We start from the raw sequence: 18,035 nt of genomic DNA, 5'->3' as shown, positions 1-18,035 counted from the left end.
TCTGACCAAAATCACGGAAAAGAGATTTAATGTGACACGGACATGTGTTAGCTTTGAGACTGAGCTTCATGTGGCTGGGGGGCCATTACATACACCTGATGGGTCCAAAGTGAAGCAGTTACTTAGTACCAGCCATCAGTTTAGACGAATGGGGTCTCACTTGGAAAGTGAGGTTAAAGCCCAAATTAATGCAAATGAAACTGGTGACTGTCTGGAAACTGAGCTTCATAAAGAAGCGTGGAACACAACCAGGCTTGAGGGCGGTTTTTAGAGCCCAGCTCTTTTCTCAGAAATGTGCCTTGAGTCCTGCACGGCCAGCGCAGGCTGCCGCCAGAGGTGGGGGTGCTGACAGGGAGGCCGCTGAGGATGACAAAGGCGCACTCGTGCTCAGGAATGGAGTGGACAACCCATACCGTGGGTGTGCTGGAAAGGTGGCTAGGAAAAGCCCCCCTCCCCCCAGCGAGAGGGAGGGGCGCGGCACCCAAGGCACAGAAGTGCCCGGCCTGGGGGGCTGTGGCGGCTGGCAGAGAAACCAGCCCTGCGTGAGTACCAGCTTCTAGGAGGCTCATTAGGAGTCGAGTGCAGCCCAGGCAAGTCCATCTGAACGTACCTCGGGGGCACAGCCCACTCCTGGCCTGTCTGCCACGCGCCTCCCCCCACTCCCGCGGTGAGGACTTTAAGGCTGCACTGCAGGACCACGCCTTTGACTCTCAGGCTCCCACCCCAGTGGACGGGACTGCGAGGGGAGCGCGGAGTCAGCGCCGGGCCCAGACGCCTCCCACCCAGGAGTTGGAAAGGGATGGAAATGGAACAACAGGCCCTGGCAGAGTGAACAGACGAGAAAGGCGATGCTCACGTGTTTATTTTTTCTTGTACCCCCCCCACCCCTCCAAGCTGGACTGCAGAGCCTGCGCCTCTTCACACTTCAAAAAATACAATTTGGAGATGACTCCTCTATAAAACTGTGCGGTCCAAGTGCAAGCTGCTGACCACCAGGAAGCCGCCTTCTGAACCATGGCAGCACGGGAACAGCCCAAGGCAGCCAATGCACGTGTCCAGGCCCCGGCCTCCCACATGGAACCCAGGGCCTGTGTGTGTCTGAGGCCCCCGAAGTGTCCTGGGTCACCAAGGTCGCCAGACCTTTTGAGCTCCTCACCCTTCATCATGTTCACGGGCTTTGCTGTTTCCACCTGTCAGTTGTAAGCACCCCACCTCCCCCACCCCATGCACATCCACACCTCGGAGGTCGGGCAAGAGGGTTCACAGTGCTGGGTCAAGCTGGACAACCCTCAGGGAGAGAAGCGGGTGCTCACGTTGCCCCGGGACCCACCATGGCACTCAGTGTGGGCAGCACAGGCCTCTCGGCAGCGGGCAGGGTTGACAGCCTGCTGGCCTGAGGAGACGGCTGGGTGCTCCCCCACCCAGGGACTGCCAGTCCCGGAGACCTCATGGAGGCCCCCTCCCAGCGAAGCTCCTTGTGGAGGTGTGGAGACCGACCTGGTCTGACTACAGTGGTGACTGTAACCTCTGTGCTTCACCTGGTGTCCAGCTGCAGTCGTGGAGAGAAATCTTTATTCCACTGATTGGCACGTTCAATTCTGAAGAGTTGTGCTCTGGTGACATTAAATAGGTTCACTGATGTTTAGGGAAAAAAGCCCGAGAGTGCACCATTTATGAATGTTTGCTCTAAAGTCACATCCCAAGAAGCACATAAAAAGGTGCTAACAGCTCTGGGTCTGCGGGTCCCAGGGCCTCTATCGGAAGAGCCGGTACATCCTGGGCAGGCGCCCGTCCTTGCTGGACAGCGCCGCCTGCACGTGCTCGTATGTCGGCAGGTCAGTCAGGTCCCCCAGTGCGGCCACTGCAGGCTTCCCCCGCAGCATCTTAGAAGCAACTCTCTTGATGTCTTCTGGCTTCACATCACCTGGCACAGGGAACAAAAAAGACATTGGGGGACACGTGACTCCTCCACGATTCCAGTCCTCTCCACGCAGTGGCTGCGATCGCTAAGCGGACTGAGGGGTCCCCAATCTCCCATCACTTCACCACCTCAGGACCCCAGAGGGTCCAAATGCAACTGTGAGTGGACTCCGTGAATCGGTGAAATTTCTTAGGAATGGGGAAGTGTCTTTGGTTTAAAATTACGTACTTTCAAATGCGTACAGACATGCCCAACCCAACAAGAGTTAATACAATTAAAAAAGAAAGGACCCCCTCGTCTAATGAGTTACCTACATGACGAATCTACAGGGGAGGGAAAAAACAAAATCCTCAACCACACCCCTGGGAACACGCCCACCAGTAGGCTTATCTTCTATGGAAGACAAGGCCTTGGGGAGACGGGACTGTCATACTGAAGTGACTGAAGGGATCTCCAAGGAAGGACAAGGGGCCACGCGTGGGGGGCAAGCACTGTCCCAGCAGGACTCCACACTCAGGAGACCCCAGGTTCCTCGTCTCCACAGAGTGGGAGGCCAAGCCCTTGTGGGCTTGCAGACCCTTCGACAATCTGATGAAGCTAAAATCAGCCTGTCCCACAATGCATCACAAGCAAATCAAGTTTGGCATACAACTGGGAGAAGTTCCAGGGCCTCCTGAAGGTCACTGGTGGGAGGCCTCAGACACTTGGAGACCCGACCCCACCACAGAGCCCACAGGACACCCCTGCTGGGGCCTCTCCGTGTGCAGAACAGCACTGCGCCAGGAGCCTTCCGCGCATTTCCTCACTGAACCTGCTTTGAAACCCACAGTGATTGTAAGAAGCCCTTTCATAATGGGAGGCAAAAGCTGGGGTCGTGCGGGGAGGCACTCAGCCAACACTGGCAGGGCGGGACGCGTGCCCCTGGCCTCCTCCAGGGGAGAGGCCGTCTCGGCCAAGCCGTGAGCGAGGTACTCACGGATGAGCGCACACAGCTCGTGGGGCAGCTTCCGGGAGCGGGTGGCCAGCACCTGCCTGCCCACGTCCTCGAAGATGACAGGCCTGGCCTCCAGGTTCATCATGAGCATGGACATCAGCTGGGTCTTGGCCCGCTCCAGCTCCACCTGCGGGGCACACGGCTCAACTCTCAGGGCTCACCGCCGCCCCTCCAGCTGCTCGCCAACAACGCAGCCCACAGAGTGGCCGACGGAAGCGTCCCTGCAAAGGGTCTTCCACATGCCCCAGGCTGAGGGAAGGGAAGACACCCGTAGGCTTGGGCTCCTAGGCAAATCCCGCCACACTTCCTCTGTTTTCTGGGTGGGGCTGGACCTACATTTGGTAGGACCTTCACCGTATTTTAAATAAGGAAGAAATATGCTAACGTTTAAACATTCTTATGTTTAAAAAGTTCGCCATGCAGTGGGCCGGGTGAAATGTCAAACACCCAAACTCCAGGACTCCAAAGCTGGCCACACGTCAAGATCACAAGGAAGACAGACGCGTGCATATGCCGGGGCAGCGCCCAAGTCCCAGGTGTAGGCCTCCCGGGAAACTCTAGGGGGACCCGCTCATCTACTAACCCTGCGACTCGAGCCCCTCGGACCAAGTGTGGAATCTACAGCTCCGTGACGCCAGGGGGTTACGGTTACAATGCTCAGCCTGGGAGTCGACGGTAGGAAAGAGGGGCTGGGCTGGGTGAGAAATGCCAGGCCGGTCGACCTGGGAGCTACCTGACTTGGAGGAACAAATGTCGGAAAACATCCTGGCTACTTAAGAGTCTGTGATTTTTAAGTAAAATAACTTCTAATTTAAAACACATCTTTATTTTTGAAACTTCAGGCAACTACCTTCTCTCAGACTGACTGCACATTAGAGAAAAAGTTTTTCTAGCAAAACGCTAATGGAACCACCAAGTGTTAATTTTTAAACACATTTTTATTTTTAAAATAATGTTCCTTTTTCTGAACTAAAAAGGGAGTACGTGATTCCTGCAGAAAACATGGAATGTGCAGAAAAGCAGCTCTAAAGGTGAAGGACACCCTTCCACCCACAGGGCGGACAGCTCACGCGCTGGGCTTCACTGCAGCTGCTGGTGTGTATGTGCGCACGCACATGCATGCGTCCATCCATAATGTACATAAAATCGACTTAACTGTGCCAGTTCTGGTGCAGGAAGAAACAAGACTTCTAAACATGTTCAGTATAAAAAATGAAATTAAAAACATGAAACAAAAACTAAGGTTACTAAGGAAAAACTACATACAGCCAGGAAAAAGCTAGAACAAATGCTGAGTGGCCCACACATTTTGTACGGTGCTGCCTTAGTTCACTTTGTTTTCCAGGGCGGCTGAGAAGGGCCCAGGACGGTCACAGGACGCACGGGGTTGGTCACAGCACACAGACCTTGTGCTGGGGGTGCCTCTCAGCATGGACACAGGGAGGATGGGCTCCCAGGGCTGCAGGCCTGAGTCACCCCATGGGCCACACTACCCTGGCTGGGGTACTGGCGCTGTGGGCACAGAGAACGGGCCCACTGCCGGCCACCCTACACCATGGTCTCCACCTGTCCAACACTGTGGGGCTGCTGGAAATGGCTCCAGGCCGTACTCACCACGTCCACGGTTCCAGCCATTAAAACAAATTCTCTGGTGATGATTTCCACCATCTCCCGAACCTGTAAGAGAGCGTGGAGCAGAAGAGCATGACCTGAGCCCGACAGCCCGCGGTGCTCCGAAGAAGGCGCCGGCGACACCCGGCTCACCTGTCTGGGGTCAGCGCTGGCATGGATGCACAGGAGGCCCGTGTCCTCATAGCTGTGATGATAGGAGGTCGCATTGTACATCCAGTGGTGCCTGTGAGGAGTGGGAGAGGGGGCCACCAAGAAGGTGGCATCAGGGTCCTGGAGCACCCTTGGCGGGCCTGGAGGGCCCGGGACAGCCAGGGGAGAGCACCCAGCGCACCTGTTGAGCACGTTGAGGTAGAGCCTGGTGAACATGCCCTTGCCGGGCCCGCCTGCTGAGAAGGAGCCGCCGCCCCCCATCATCATGTTCAGCACTGCAAAAGGGATGAAGTCTGCCTCCTGCAGGAGATGGGAGGGCCGAGCTCAGCCGCGAGGCGGCCCTGGCTCCAGGGTGTCCCGTCCAAGCTGCTGGGACTCACCAAGAAGGAGCAGCTCTCCAGCCCTATCATGATGTGCGTAAGCTCCGGGAATGGGGCAGGGCCCAGGCTGACATTGGACATGTCTCTTTCCAGCTGCAACCAAGCAAAATGGATGTGTGCGCGCACATGATAAACCACCAGACCATGCGAACTTCTCAGTCTTAAAAGCAGTTCTACAGAAGCCATCCATGGATGTCAGAAAACTCCCTCTAGAGGCAAGAACTGCCCCCGCCTCAGGCCCAGCTGGACTCTCGTCTCACACGCGCTCAGGGAGTATGTGGCATGCTTCGAGTAATGTGCACTAAGGTAAAGCCACAAACGCACAGCTAATCCTGACACCTTCACAGGAACACACTGAAACGGCGTCAAAGAGAACGTCCTCGACCCGAGGTCCCGGGACCCCCGGCTTTACCTTGGCGATGCCCCCGGTGTACTGCGCCACCGATCTGTCAACCTGCACGGCCGCCTCGCTGCCCCAGGCTGGGCGGTCCCCCAGGAGATGCTTTCTGGCACATTCCACCAGGCGCTCGTGCTCCACCCCCACTCCAGCCAGCACCATGCGGTCGGGGGTGTAGTAGTTTCTCAGGTAGGAATAAAGCACCTCTCGATTGATCTTTGCTATGTTCTCTGTGGGGCAGAAACGGTGCAGGCCAACTGTGTTTTCCCTGTAAGCAGCCTGAATGAGGGAAGCAAGAGCAACGTGAGTGACACCGAGAACACAACCAGGTCTCCGCAAGCGAGCCGGGCCTGCGGTGGCCCTGCCACAGGGGCCCCCACCACACGGGGGAAGCCCGCCAGCTGCTCACTTCAGCTACGGCATGGCAGTAGCAGTCTTGTGTGTTTACAAAAATGGTAAATCTGCTGCTCCAGAGCAAAAGCTCATAAGGTATGCAAAGCAATAGGCTCACTCTAGAGCTCTGTCACTGTAAGAACTGGGATGTTGAAGCCTTGCCTAAATAGCAGATCCAGAGGCTAACACAACCCTCTAAATTGACTACGCTTCAACTTAAAAAACTGAAATGAAGACTGTTCTGTGAGGTGACATCGGCCCAGTGTGAGTGACAGCCTTACCTCGTGGATCATCTCGGTGAGAAGCGGTTCCGGGTCGGGCCTCATGTTGAGGTCCTCCAGCTCAAACTGGACTGCCATTCGGGTCATCTCAATTTCCTCATCTGCAAAGAACCAAAGACAAGGCTCAGATGGAGACTGCCCCGAGCATCACTGGCTGGCGGCTGCTGGCAGGGTCCCCTCTGCCTTTCTCAGGGGCAGACCTGGGGGACACTTGCAGGAGCTGGGGTGAGAGCGCCCTCAGCTATGACCTGAAGGAATTGGGCCCCTCATCAGTCTCTGCCTACTCTGAGCCTTGGCTCCCTCCCCATTAGAGGCACTCAGGACCTTGACGCGTCTGCTGCCAAGAGGATCAAAAATCAGCCTGGGTGTGAAGGTGCTTAGAACACAGAAGCCCAGACCAACATCAGGGGTGCCATGTCATCAGCTACCTAGGACAGGCACCCAGAAAATCGTCATCAGAACTGCAGCCTGGGACCTCAAGGCCACGGTGCTATGAAGCAGGGGTCAGTTAGAGCAGCTGGGACCAATGGCCCAGCCCTTGCTCCTGGCCCACTCCTGCTGGGGAGCTCAAAGTCCTGCAACTTGCAAGGATGAGTAAGGGAAGGGGGATGGGGACGTGGAAACTTTTGTTAGTATGTCAGGCAAGGTCTTTAAAGACAGTCTGAGGTGCCTTTCTGAAATGAAAGAAGTAAGGTCACCACAAATGTCAGAGGGCACAGAGAGAAGGATGAAGCACCAAGGACTCTTCTAATCATTGGCATTATTTCTAAGGAGACCCTGCTGTCGCTGACAGGTGAGCCCAAGGGCTCCAGGAAAGCCACGCCCCTCCCTGGGGTGGCGCTTCTCCCAATATTCCATCCCCCAAATCCCTCAAGCAGCCTGAATGCACACCTGTCAGCTGGGGGTGCAGGACCACATCAGCCAGCAAACCAACCACCGTCTCCAGGCCTTTAGAATCAGCAGACACAGCATACATGGTGGTGTCTCTGGAAAACCAACACCGGGCACTGGGCGCTGAGGTCGCGGCAGGTGTCAGCACACGCTTGGTGCCTTTCTCCCTTTCCTGCCTCACAGCATAGGAAACACAGCTGCGTGCTGGCTACGCACTGGGCGGAAGACACTGTCCCGCCAGACCAGAGAGCCAGCTCTGAGAGGACTGCACCAGCACGGGCTCCCTCCAAGGCGAATCATTTCATCCTGTGCTTTCTGAGTGTCCGCTACGTGAACTATCAAGATGGGAACAGGCCTGGCCTTAGGTGGCTGGGGAGCAGAGACTCCCTGTGGCATCAGCTCACAGCGTGGGGCACGAGGATCAGACAGGCACCAAGTCGGTCGGGAGGCACTGGCATGACAACCACACAGCCACAGGACAGAGCAGAGTCAGGCAGGAGCCCACACAGAACAGACATAACCCACGCGGACAGGAGGGAGCCTTCATGGGGAGACACAGCCACCAGTGTCTTTGCAGACAAGGGGCCATTCTCAGCCGGGAGGTGCTGCAGGTCCACGCAGGACAGTGACAGGAATGAAGTCTGAGCTGAGATTAGTGGACGGTGTCAGGGCCAGAACACACAGTCCTGCCTGACCAGAAGGAAGAGCCCTGGGGAGATGGAGGGAGACGGGCTCACATACTGGGCACGCGTCTGTACTGCATTCAAATAGCTGGGAGCCAGGAGCTTCCAAAGACTCTTTTGGAAAATGTGAACACATGGCCTCCACGCTAACTCTAATTCTTTTCTGTGTAATTTCGTAGCATTCAGACTGAAACAACCAACCACGCGTGACCTCTGTCCACTCGTCTTGTTGCCTGACAGAGCTCTGTGAAAGGGGCCCACAGCTGGCAAACACCATCTGCTTGTGCCCACAGCACCCTGCCCCATCTGTGCTCCAGCTACTTACTGGACTTTCCCCCGTCCCCACACACACCACTGCCTCCTCCAGGCTGAGCCTCGGCACCTGCTGCTCCCTAGTCTGAGCCACGGTCCCCCTCACTCCATCCGGCAAATTTCTCCAAGAACCAGCCCCAATGTTGAGTTGCCCTTCCTTTCTTTCCAGACTCCAGACCAAGTTAGTTCTCACCCCACGCTCCCACCACCCTTGGTCCCTGGCTTCTGTGTCTACTGACTAGGGTGCAGCCCTCTGCCCAATCTGTGCACATCTTGGGGACAGGGCCTGCTCGGCATTCCAGGGCCCAGCCAGCAGCCTGGCTCAAACAATAGGGTAAGCAGCCTTCTGGGGACTGCTTGGGCCTCAAAGCGCCTTCCTCTGTGTAAGCGTTGCCACCCATGTGTTCTGCCCACCAGTTCTCCACCCAATTCTCTGCCCAGACCAGGCCTCACTTCTCCCCATCCACCTCCACAGCCTCTCTGATGGGAGGGGCTGAGTGGGACTCTGACCAAGAATGAGAAGAACAGTTTCACCTGATGCAAAATGAGTCTGTATGTAAAAGCTGGTGTACCTCGACGTCTGGCAGTCACAAATACCCCCATGCTTTTCCAAGGTAAGCAGAATTTCATCTTTGCTGCCAAATCGATCAGTAGACTAGAAAGAATAAATAAAAACTAAGTAAGTAATCCAAAACAACCTCTAAAATACAATTTTTAAGAAAAAAATTCCTGTTGCTTTAAAAACACATTGCATCAAATTATCTTTTAACTTAGAAATCTTTCATTAGTGTTAATTTTGCAACTTAATCATCTATTAAAATAACCACTTAAAAAAAGCAAAACTTGACAGATTCCTCCCAGGTATAACCTCAGAAATCACAAGTTGTTGTAAAATGACTATAACGCAATAAAAAAAGTTAAAACAAAAATCACAAGTTGGACACTGACCGAAAATGCCAATTTTTCCAAAAAGTGAGCAATTCCACTAAGATATTTTGCTTCATATCTTGATCCTGAATTAATAAGAACTGGCAATAAAGAGAAAATTGACAAGTAAGTTCAAAGGGGAAGATTTAATCAAGAGAAACCTTTTAAAATTGTGATGACTACATAATCAGATTTAAACAAATGAGATGATGAATAGGTTCACTACCTTACTCAGAATGGTTTCACAGATAAAACACGAACGTATTTACAGAACTGTGCACTTTATACTCGTGGTGGAAAATTGTTAGAATAACAGGAAGAAAGAGGGAAAAAGTCCACCACCAAAACAGCCACCCTTCTTACTTAGTCTACTAAGTTTTCAGATTTTATACCATGCTTTTTCACTCAGGATACAATCCATTAATGATGGACTAATTACAACCGACAGTCAAGTGAAGTGCGTGCACGTTACAGCAAACGGGACCACCCACGACACGGCGAACAGTACAGTACTTACTTCCTACTGTACAGAACTGTCCAAACTTATTCTGGGATGCCACACGAAGCCCATTATCCAGTGTGGTAATTTTGGTTTCAAACTTTTCCTGTCCATCAACTGTAGCAAAAACGGGCTTGGGTACTCCAGGTAAGGGAGAAGACAGGGGGATGTTGGGGTAGGCACCACCACTACTAAACTGTCTGTACGCAGGGGTTCCAAACCTAAAACAGAGACATTAGCCCCGTTACAACAAAATTGAGCCGACAGAACTCGTGGGGACCACCTACGTGAAGGTATCTGTATTCTATCTGTATTACAAGTCAGCCTCTCTCTTCATAAAGGATGTATTTCTACACGTCTCCAGAGATAACACAGAGGGGTAACCAAACACACTACTGCGGGGGACGAATCCTGGCTGAGCCCAGGGGCCTGCCACAAGTTGGCTCAGGTCTTTGGGCCTCAAATGCAACTGTGTGAGATAAAACAGTAATAACGGCACCTTACTCTGAGGGAGGCTGTGTGGGTTAAATCAGCTTTTCCACACAGAGCCCTGCCCTTCCACAGCCCCACTGGAGTGGAAACGGAAACCCCACCTCTTCACCTAGCCTGGAAGGCCATGTGTGGTCTGGCCTCTGACTTATCCAAACTCACCTCCTAACCGCCCATCCCCCAGCTAGGTCTGGTTCACTCTGGCCTGTTAGTCCATTCCCGGAGCACACTGGGCACTTCATCCCCAAAGCTTCTGATCTCACTGTTCCGGCCCACTCTGCTCTCACCTGCACTTTTCACATGGTTGACTCTTCTTTCATTCTTTACCTCTCAGTTTAAATGTCACTTCCTCTGAGATCACCCCTCATCATTCGACTTGAAGTTAGTCTTTCCTGTTTCCCATCACTGAATTCGACTTACGTGCTCCAAAGCTGACACTCTGGGCAGGCTACTATCTACCCTCACTGTCTGGGGACAGCGACGGTGTTTCTGTCCCCATCGCACCCAGGCGCCTACACAGTTCCTGCAGACAGCGCGGTGTCGACACCCATCCCTTGTGTCAGTGAAAGTGCCAAGTGTGGAAAAACGCAGGCCTGGCCACTGGAGCGCGATGGCGGCGGGTAGAGAAAAGGCCAAACAACAGGAGGAGGGAACACGGCACGGCTATCAAGGGCACAGCTTTGGCGACCACAGAATCCTGGCTCTGTGGGCCCAAAGGACCTGAGGCCCCGCGGGCTCGGCCTCATAAGGGGGCACGAGGCCGGAAGGGGCCGCGGCGAGATGACACGTGACCTCGGACAAGCCCCTGTCCGCCCGGGAGGAGACGGCGGGACAGGAAAGCCGGATGGGGCTCGGGGCCCGAGCCCGCGGCGCCAGGCGGGGAAGTGCCCACGACGTGTCGAGGACGGGCCTGGGATCCCGCAGTCCCAGTCCGACCGCCTGGCGCCGTGCCTCGGCCTGGGGAAGCCAAAGGTTAAACGTCCAGAGAGACGCGAACCTCCCCAGCCTCCGACCGACCCCTGGCCGGCCCTCGACTCACCTCAGCCGCGAGCGGCCCCAGGAGCTCGAGCCTCGCAGCAGCCGCGTCGCCGCCAACACCATAGCCGCCATCTTGTGTCTCCGCCCACCGGTTCTGTCGTCACTTCCTGTTCCGCCACTGACGCCCCGCCCCCCCGGCACCGGCCCGCGGCGTTCGGGCTCGCGCTTCCGGTGCGCGGAGCGGAAGCAGAGGCCAGAACCTCGGAGCGGCGGCCGAGCGGCGGGCGACTGGGGCGGGCAACTCGGGCCGCGGCCGGGGCGGAGCCGGGGCCATGGAGCCGCCGCTGCCGGGCTAGGGAGGGCTGGCGCCGCCGGGCCCGCGGCGATGGCGGGCTACGCGCGCCGCCCGGGCGTCACCCCGCTATCCCGGGCCCGGAGCCTCGTCATTTCGGACGGTGAGCGGCGGAGCGGGCAAGGGCCGGGGTCCGCGGCCCGGTGGCCGTGCTGAGGTCCAGGTGAGGCGGGCACGCAGAGCGCCCGCGCAGCGCCGGCGCGCGGTGAAGTCGCTCTTGTTGTTGTTACAGCTCCAGCGTTCTATGAGCGCCGGTCTTGTCTCCCCCAGCTAGACTGTGAGCGCCCCCAAGGCAGGGACCTGGAGTCCCACTTCTTCGGCATTCGGCCGACGTTTATGTGCTATGTGCCCAGTCCGGTGCTAGCTTCCGTGGGAGACACAGGTGAGAGACCAGCCTCAGGGACCCCCGGTGCCGGCAGTACCTGTAGGTACCTGTGCTGCAGCCTGAACTCACCCCTTGACCTAGTGATAAGCACTAGCACCACCGTGTGCCGGGCGCTGGGAGTACAGGACGCAAGTGGTAGGGGTCCCGCCCCCAGGAGCTCACAGTCTAATCTTGGATCCCCCTCAGCCAGACAGCTCTAGTACAGGATGGTAAATACTGGAGTGGAGGTATGCGCAGTGGGAGCAAGGGAAACCACCTCGTTCTTTCAGGGCAAGGGAGCCTTCATCCAGTAGGCAAGGCTTGGAAACCAGCTGCAGCGATCCTCTGGTCACTGCAGCTGGGCAGTGGGCAGCCTTAGTTCATCCTGATTCTCCCCAAGCAGCTACACCGCCTCGTGTCCAGGGTGTCCAGGGAGTGTTCAAGTAGTTATGTGAGGGTCTGAGAGGCCATGGCAACCCACAAGGGCATTCAGGAGGTACCACAAGATGCAGGAGGATATATGCACCTGCCCCACTGGGCATCAGACCTATTGAGAGCTTTGCCAGAAATACACATGCTAGGGCCCATGAAAGTCAGACCATCTCTAGGGGCAGGAATCCAGGTGCTTGTGCTTTGAAAGTTCCCCAGGCTATGAGAACCACTGCAATAGAGAGCCCATGTAAAAAAAAAAAAAAAAAAAAAAAAAACTTGAGGTCATAAAGGATTCCTGTGATCATGGTGGGGTGACGATGTCTCTTTGCAGATTTTGGCTATGGAAAGGGGAAATGTACTAAGCAAGGTCCATCAGGAGCCCAGAACACACATTTTGGAGGTAGAGTAGTTCAGTAATCCTTTCTTTTTCTCTTCGTCAAACACACAGTGCCAGGCATGTGCCTGGTAGTGGGGTTGTTGGTTTGACAGCATAGAGTTAGTGTACCTGGAGCCCAAAAGAGCAGGTGGGGGTAGAATCCCACAGATTCAGTCTTGATCCTAGGGCCAAGGGAAAAGGCACGGGGCCAGAGAACTGGGACGTGGCGAGTGGAGGTGAGGGGGAAACCCTACCTGAGGGTCTGAGGATACAGCCGGGGCTGGGGTTACAGGAACTAACTTTATGCAGGGTTGGCACCTGGGCTTGGGTAGTTGGTGGGCCGGAAGGGCAGCCGTGTGGCTGGCTGGGTACTGGCAGCGGGAAAGGGAAATAGAGGCGGAGCAGTGATTCTCAGCGTGGCCCGCGGGCGCACTTTGCCCCCAGGCCAACTAAAACTCAGTCTGTGTGGGAGCAGAGGTGCATCATGGTCATAAAGATTCTGAGGTGGACTCCATGGGCCCCAAGGTGTGGGAACCAAGAGGCTCAGGATGGAGAGGAGTAGGTCTGTTTCATTGGCCCGCGCTCATTTCCTAGTGTCACCGGGGTCTGGTGGAAAGACAAGGGCAGCCTTCCCAGTTTGTGCTGGGGCCGAGTTCGGGAAAGAGCAGTGCATGGGAAAGCCCCCTTTTAATGACCTTCCGGAGACTCTTTGCATGTGTGACATGCGTTATCATTTCAGATGATAAACTTGAAGATCTTGAAGAGGCAAATCCATTCTCCTTTAAAGAGTTTTTGAAAACCAAGAACCTTGGCCTGTCAAAAGAGGACACGACCAACAGCAGGATCTATTCAAAGGTAGCTCGAAGGCGCTGTTTGCAGTGCTTTCAGAAAAACCCTCCAGAGGACGTCTCTCCTCTGATTGGCAGCGTTCCTTCCGAGGAGGTTTTGCAGGAGTTGTGGGGCACATCGAAGCAACTGCTAATCCTGGTGGGGAAGCTGCGTGGGTCCCTCCTGCCTCCCACCTTCCCAGTAGTTCCAGCATTGAATGTCCAGGAAGAAAGGCCTGCAGTGTCTTCTGAGTCTGAGCTTTGCCCCCCTATTTTTTTTTTAGGAAGCCACGAGGCACTCTCTGGGACTCGACCATAACTCCCCAACCTCCCAAACTGTGGGGTATGGCCTGGAATACCAGCAGCCATTTTTCGAAGACCCAACAGGGGCTGGTGACCTCCTGGACGAGGACGAGGATGAGGACGACAGGTGGAATGGGGCCTACCTGCCGTCTGCTGTGGAGCAGACCCACTCGTCCAGGGTCGCCACCAGCACATCACCTTGCAGCACCTACGTCTCCTTTTTTTCCAACCCATCGGAGCTGGCGGGGCCTGAGTCTCTGCCCGCATGGACGCTGAGTGATTCCGACTCTCGCGTCTCCCCAGCGGGGAGTCCCAGCGCAGACTTTGCAGCCCACGGAGAGTCACTGGGGGACAGGCACCTTCGGACGCTGCAGATAAGTTATGAAGCAGTAAGTGAGGGGGGACTGTGTGTCAGGTCCCCAGTAACAGCTCAGATCTGAGCAGCATTCTTGGAGAAAAACCTGGAGAGCTCTGAAGGCCTTGATGGCCTGGGGTTTTGGCTCCAAAGACAGCAGTCCACGCCAGGGTCTCTGTGCGGGGCCCTTGCCCAGTCTGCCCGTAACCCACTGGAAAGCACTGCGGGGGCTGCAAGGTCTGGCCCCCCGTAGGCATGAGCTGCAGCAAGGTTGAGACCCTCAGAGCTGCCCCTTAGAACAGGGTCCACTCCAACCGGTGGCTTAGGGACAGCCTGCCCAGTATTCTGAAGGCATTTTAAAAAGTAGTAATTACCTAGAAAAGCGTTACAAGGTATGAATACAATTGAAGTTGTGACTATAGGCCTTGGGAAAGCAGACAGCTTTATTCTTGGTCTTTCTCTGTAAGTGGACTGTGGGGTGACTCTGGAACATTCTGTGTTCCAGAGCCAAATGGCAGAAGTCCAGACTCCTGGGAGTGAGACACGCTGAGTTGCTAATGAGGATTTTCTTTTTCTGCAGCTCAAAGATGAAAATTCTAAGCTAAGAAGAAAGCTGACTGAGGTTCAGAGCTTCTCTGAAACTCAAACAGAAATGTATGTAAGCCTTTAGTTAGGATCACAGTTCAAAACGTCTTCTGACCCAAAGAGAGCAATTTGAAAATAATGACGAAGTATCCAAGTTGAACCAAGCCCAGGTTTTGCTGTATTAAATCCTCAGCATCAAACACGTTTCTTACGTCCCATGTCAAAGTTTATATTGAACATGCGGCTGAAATCAACCAAATCTGGTGAAAGGGCAGCAGAGCGGTCAGTCGGCTCCCGGTGCCCCTGACCTCGTGGCCCTGACCGTGAGCTGACTCTGCATCTGGCTCGGGGTTGTTGCCTCCCCCGCTGGGCCTCCTTGAGGTTCATTCTGAAGCAGCAGGCTCTTAACGTTTTTTATCCAATCAACCCAATTAAAATTCCTTCTGTTCTAATACTGTTAGCGTTACTCATGGGAGTTATTAACATCTCGGGGCTTTCCTTTAACAAGGGTGAGGACACTGGAGCGGAAATTAGAAGCCAAGATGATAAAGGAGGAGAGTGACTATCACGATCTGGAGTCGGTGGTCCAGCAGGTGGAGCAGAATCTGGAGCTCATGACTGTATGAGCCGGTTTCCTTGTTTGCAGGAGGGAGGTGGGCAGAGCCTTTGTCTGCTGGGCGGAGCCAGCAAGGACATTGTGAAGTGTTGGGTGTGTCACTCCCTGCAGGGGACCCAAGTCCCAGGCATTGTTGTTGCTGAGCCCTGCCCTGGGGGGCCGGAGGTCTGGGTGGGCCCTGCAGGCAGGCAGAGTGAGCAGGGGCACGGATTCCGTGAGGAGGTGTCCCTCACAGTGGGCACCCTGAAGGTGGGGTGGGCCCGCCTGGCTCTGGGTGAGGGCGGCAGGGCCAGGAAGGAGGGGACGCCTGTGTCCACATTACAACATCAGTGATGCCTTTCTTCTTTCTTTTTTTTGTGGGGGGAATCACAGAAACGGGCGGTCAAGGCAGAAAATCACGTCATGAAACTGAAACAGGAAATAAGCTTGCTGCAGGTAACTAGAGGGAAGGTGGCAGATGCCTCACGTGCACACAAATCCCCAAAAACACGCCAGAGCCTCTGCTGGGGTTCTTCCCATCCCTAACTGACAAAGCATCCAAACTCAGGACAGTGTGAGCTTTCCTCTCAGGCCTTGAAAGAAGGAAGCCGCTCGGTCCTGGGCCCCGGGCCTGCATGCTGCGCAGAGTGGGGGACTGTAGGGCAGGGTGGCACGTGCTCGCGCGCTAGTCTCATTTCTGTGGGTCACTGCTGAGGAGGGCTGGGGACGGCGTCAGGCCCGCGTCCATTAGGAGCCCTCCACCCCCACTAGGAAAGACCACCATTGACGCCAGGTTTGGCCAGGGAGGTTCAAAGTACCCCCCCCCCCACACACACACACAGGCGCAGGTCTCTAACTTCAAGCGGGAGAATGAAGCCCTACGGGTGGGCCAGGGCGCCAGCCTGACTGTGGTGAAGCAGAACACGGACGTGGCCCTGCAGAACCTCCGCGTCGTCATGAACAACGCACACGCTTCAATCAAGTGAGCACGGGCTGCGCCCTCGGCTGGCCGGGGGCGGGGTGGGGCCTCCCTCAGCGAGGGATTTCAAACCACAACCACCCCACGCACGGCAGACCGACGGCTCCCTCGGGGTGAGGGGGGCTGGGTGACCCTGTTCACCCCGGGGTCACAGCGTGTGCACCAGCCAGCCGGCCCCCTACGGCCCGTGTGGTGATGACCATTCTCACCCTAAAGGCCTGAATCCCGGCTCCTTCGCCTACAAAACACCAATATTTTGAGTGAAAAAAAATAATAATACTTTCCCTCTTGTAAAAAGCAAATAAATTGGAAGAAGGACCTAGGACCACGCTCAGTGCGGTAAGACTGTGGGAGGTGTCGGCTGCTGTCATTAGTGGCCACCCTCATGCTCTGTCCCCGGGCTGACCCCAGCCAGGGCAGCAGTGAGTGACAAAGCCCATTTCGCTTAAGTGGAGCATGAAGAGTCTCTTCAGAGTAAATCCAAGATTTAACAAACCTGCACTTTTTCACTCTGGGACGTGAGCTTCTGTTGGCGCCTTTGAGCAGCTGTGGTAGCGGTCCGTCCTGTCTGTGTTCTCGTTTCAGGCAGCTGGTTTCTGGAGCTGAAACGTTGAATCTCGTTGCTGAAATCCTTAAATCTATAGACAGAATTTCTGAAATTAAAGATGAGAAGGAGTCCTGAGAACCACTGAGGGGCTTCCAGCTCACAGCTCTGTTTACATCCTGAAATAACTACCCAAAGATTCCAAAGCACCACTGTGTCTTTACATATACAGTCCTCACCCGTGATAGAAATCTTTATCATGCGAGACTGACGTCACGACCGGTCACAGTGTTACCAGCCACGCACGGGGAGGAGCTGTTCCTGGCTAGGAGGCCGCCCCTGCCTTGGACGCAGCCCCTCCGGGGGCTCCCACTGGTTTCCAGCTGCCAATCTGCTACTGGGAGGCACTTCTATAAGAGCTGGTTTTTTTTTTAACGTACTAAACACAAAAGCAGTAGTTCTGTTTTATAAGCGTTTTCCGTTGTCATTCCAGAATAATTGTCAGAGAAGTCCAGTTGCTCGTCCTTGACTTCACGAGGCGAGAACAACACTAAATGAGCTGTAACTAAACACCTAGTCAGAGGGGACTTGTGCCTTCCCGCCCTCGCTCCGCGCCCCCTCTGGCTCTTGTCCACTCTGTTGGCCTTCACAGGGTGGCTCTGTGGCTGGTGGCCTAAGCCCGGACCCCCACGGGGACCAAAGTCAGCACGGGCATTCCACGGTGGGGGGCCATCTAAGTGCATCTCTCCGTGGGCCTTCAGATTCAGAAAACTGCTCTTGGCTGAAGGGTTTTGGTACACATTTCAGGTGGCACCTTATACCAGGAGCATGGAGCGTGGGCAGAGCCTTCCCGGGGCAGTGCGCCGTGCCCCACAGTGCCTCTCCCACCCCTTCCTGTCTGCAGTGAGGCCTCGTGCACTAGACGCCTTTCTGGCTGTGTTCCCGTGGATGTTATTTTTTAAAATAAACTTCCTTTTCCTCTCCTTTTCAAGTCAACAGCTTTTTTTGTTCAATAAATTCTAAAATTCATATGCACTGTCCCTGTTTTTGTGACTTGGCCTGTTATGTCTGAGAAGCATGCGGCTGTCCCCTGATTTCAAGGTATGTGTCCTGTCCTGTCCTAACAGGTGGTTTATGCTGACGAATGAAGCATCGGGCCCTGCCCGTTAGGGGTGGACTCGGGCCACTGCTGTGTGGGCCCGGCTGCGGTGACAGCACGCTGTAGACTTGCGAGTCGAGTCAGAGCAGCCTGTTGAGTAGGACAGGTTGGATTCTAGTATTGGAGCAGTTGAGATCATGCGGCTGAATTTTCAGGACGTTTAAACTGCTAGGCCCACTGCCCTTAGCTATGGGTAAGAGCCTCCCAGAAGCACCGTGGACCACGTCTTTCATCTTA

General features: G+C 55.0%; 2 protein-coding genes across 8 annotated transcripts; one reads left to right on the top strand and one right to left on the bottom strand.

Moving 5' to 3' along the window:
- Positions 1-1,544: 1,544 nt before the first annotated feature.
- On the bottom strand, positions 1,545-11,097 carry PMPCA (peptidase, mitochondrial processing subunit alpha). 3 transcript variants are annotated; one of them, XM_006218349.4, is made up of 13 exons: positions 10,989-11,097; positions 9,479-9,681; positions 8,983-9,062; positions 8,607-8,689; positions 7,040-7,134; positions 6,149-6,249; positions 5,490-5,753; positions 5,078-5,170; positions 4,879-4,997; positions 4,680-4,770; positions 4,530-4,592; positions 2,898-3,042; positions 1,545-1,924 (listed from the first exon to the last, which is right to left on the bottom strand). In XM_006218349.4, the coding sequence occupies exons 1-13, from the start codon at positions 11,057-11,059 to the stop codon at positions 1,755-1,757; spliced, it is 1,578 nt and encodes a 525-aa protein (XP_006218411.1). In that variant the 5' UTR covers positions 11,060-11,097; the 3' UTR covers positions 1,545-1,754. The 3 variants fall into 3 exon arrangements, with proteins under 3 accessions (XP_006218411.1, XP_072816545.1, XP_015106748.1); XM_072960444.1 differs by lacking the exon at positions 7,040-7,134 and having other exon boundaries at positions 10,989-11,067; XM_015251262.3 differs by lacking the exon at positions 10,989-11,097 and having other exon boundaries at positions 7,040-7,132; positions 9,479-9,617.
- A 50-nt stretch (positions 11,098-11,147) lies between these two features.
- ENTR1 (endosome associated trafficking regulator 1) lies at positions 11,148-17,622 on the top strand. Of its 5 annotated transcripts, XM_072960438.1 has the most exons (10): positions 11,149-11,382; positions 11,512-11,661; positions 12,407-12,475; positions 13,191-13,306; positions 13,563-13,970; positions 14,517-14,590; positions 15,030-15,141; positions 15,510-15,572; positions 15,959-16,098; positions 16,681-17,622. In XM_072960438.1, the coding sequence occupies exons 1-10, from the start codon at positions 11,313-11,315 to the stop codon at positions 16,775-16,777; spliced, it is 1,299 nt and encodes a 432-aa protein (XP_072816539.1). In that variant the 5' UTR covers positions 11,149-11,312; the 3' UTR covers positions 16,778-17,622. The 5 variants fall into 5 exon arrangements, with proteins under 5 accessions (XP_072816542.1, XP_072816539.1, XP_072816541.1 ...); XM_072960441.1 differs by lacking the exon at positions 15,959-16,098 and having other exon boundaries at positions 11,148-11,382; XM_072960440.1 differs by lacking the exon at positions 11,512-11,661.
- The last annotated feature ends 413 nt before the right edge of the window (positions 17,623-18,035 follow it).

The sequence above is a fragment of the Vicugna pacos genome, chromosome 4 (genome assembly GCF_048564905.1).
Source record: "Vicugna pacos chromosome 4, VicPac4, whole genome shotgun sequence".
In the NCBI taxonomy this organism is placed as follows: Eukaryota; Metazoa; Chordata; class Mammalia; order Artiodactyla; family Camelidae; genus Vicugna; species Vicugna pacos.
The sequence above is the reverse complement of the archived record's forward strand: the minus strand, read 5'-3'. Positions and strand labels throughout refer to the sequence as shown.

Coding starts and splice junctions, on each gene's coding strand:
- PMPCA (XM_006218349.4), bottom strand. CDS start 11,059: ATGGCGGCTATGGTGTTGGCGGCGACGCGGCTGCTGCGAGGCTCGAGC. Junction 4,771..4,878: donor TACCTCAACGTGCTCAACAG/GTGCGCTGGGTG, acceptor CACTCCTCACAG/GCACCACTGGATGTACAATG. Junction 1,925..2,897: donor CGAGCTGTGTGCGCTCATCC/GTGAGTACCTCG, acceptor TCCCTGTGCCAG/GTGATGTGAAGCCAGAAGAC.
- ENTR1 (XM_072960438.1), top strand. CDS start 11,313: ATGGCGGGCTACGCGCGCCGCCCGGGCGTCACCCCGCTATCCCGGGCC. Junction 13,971..14,516: donor TGCAGATAAGTTATGAAGCA/GTAAGTGAGGGG, acceptor CTTTTTCTGCAG/CTCAAAGATGAAAATTCTAA. Junction 16,099..16,680: donor AACGCACACGCTTCAATCAA/GTGAGCACGGGC, acceptor TTCTCGTTTCAG/GCAGCTGGTTTCTGGAGCTG.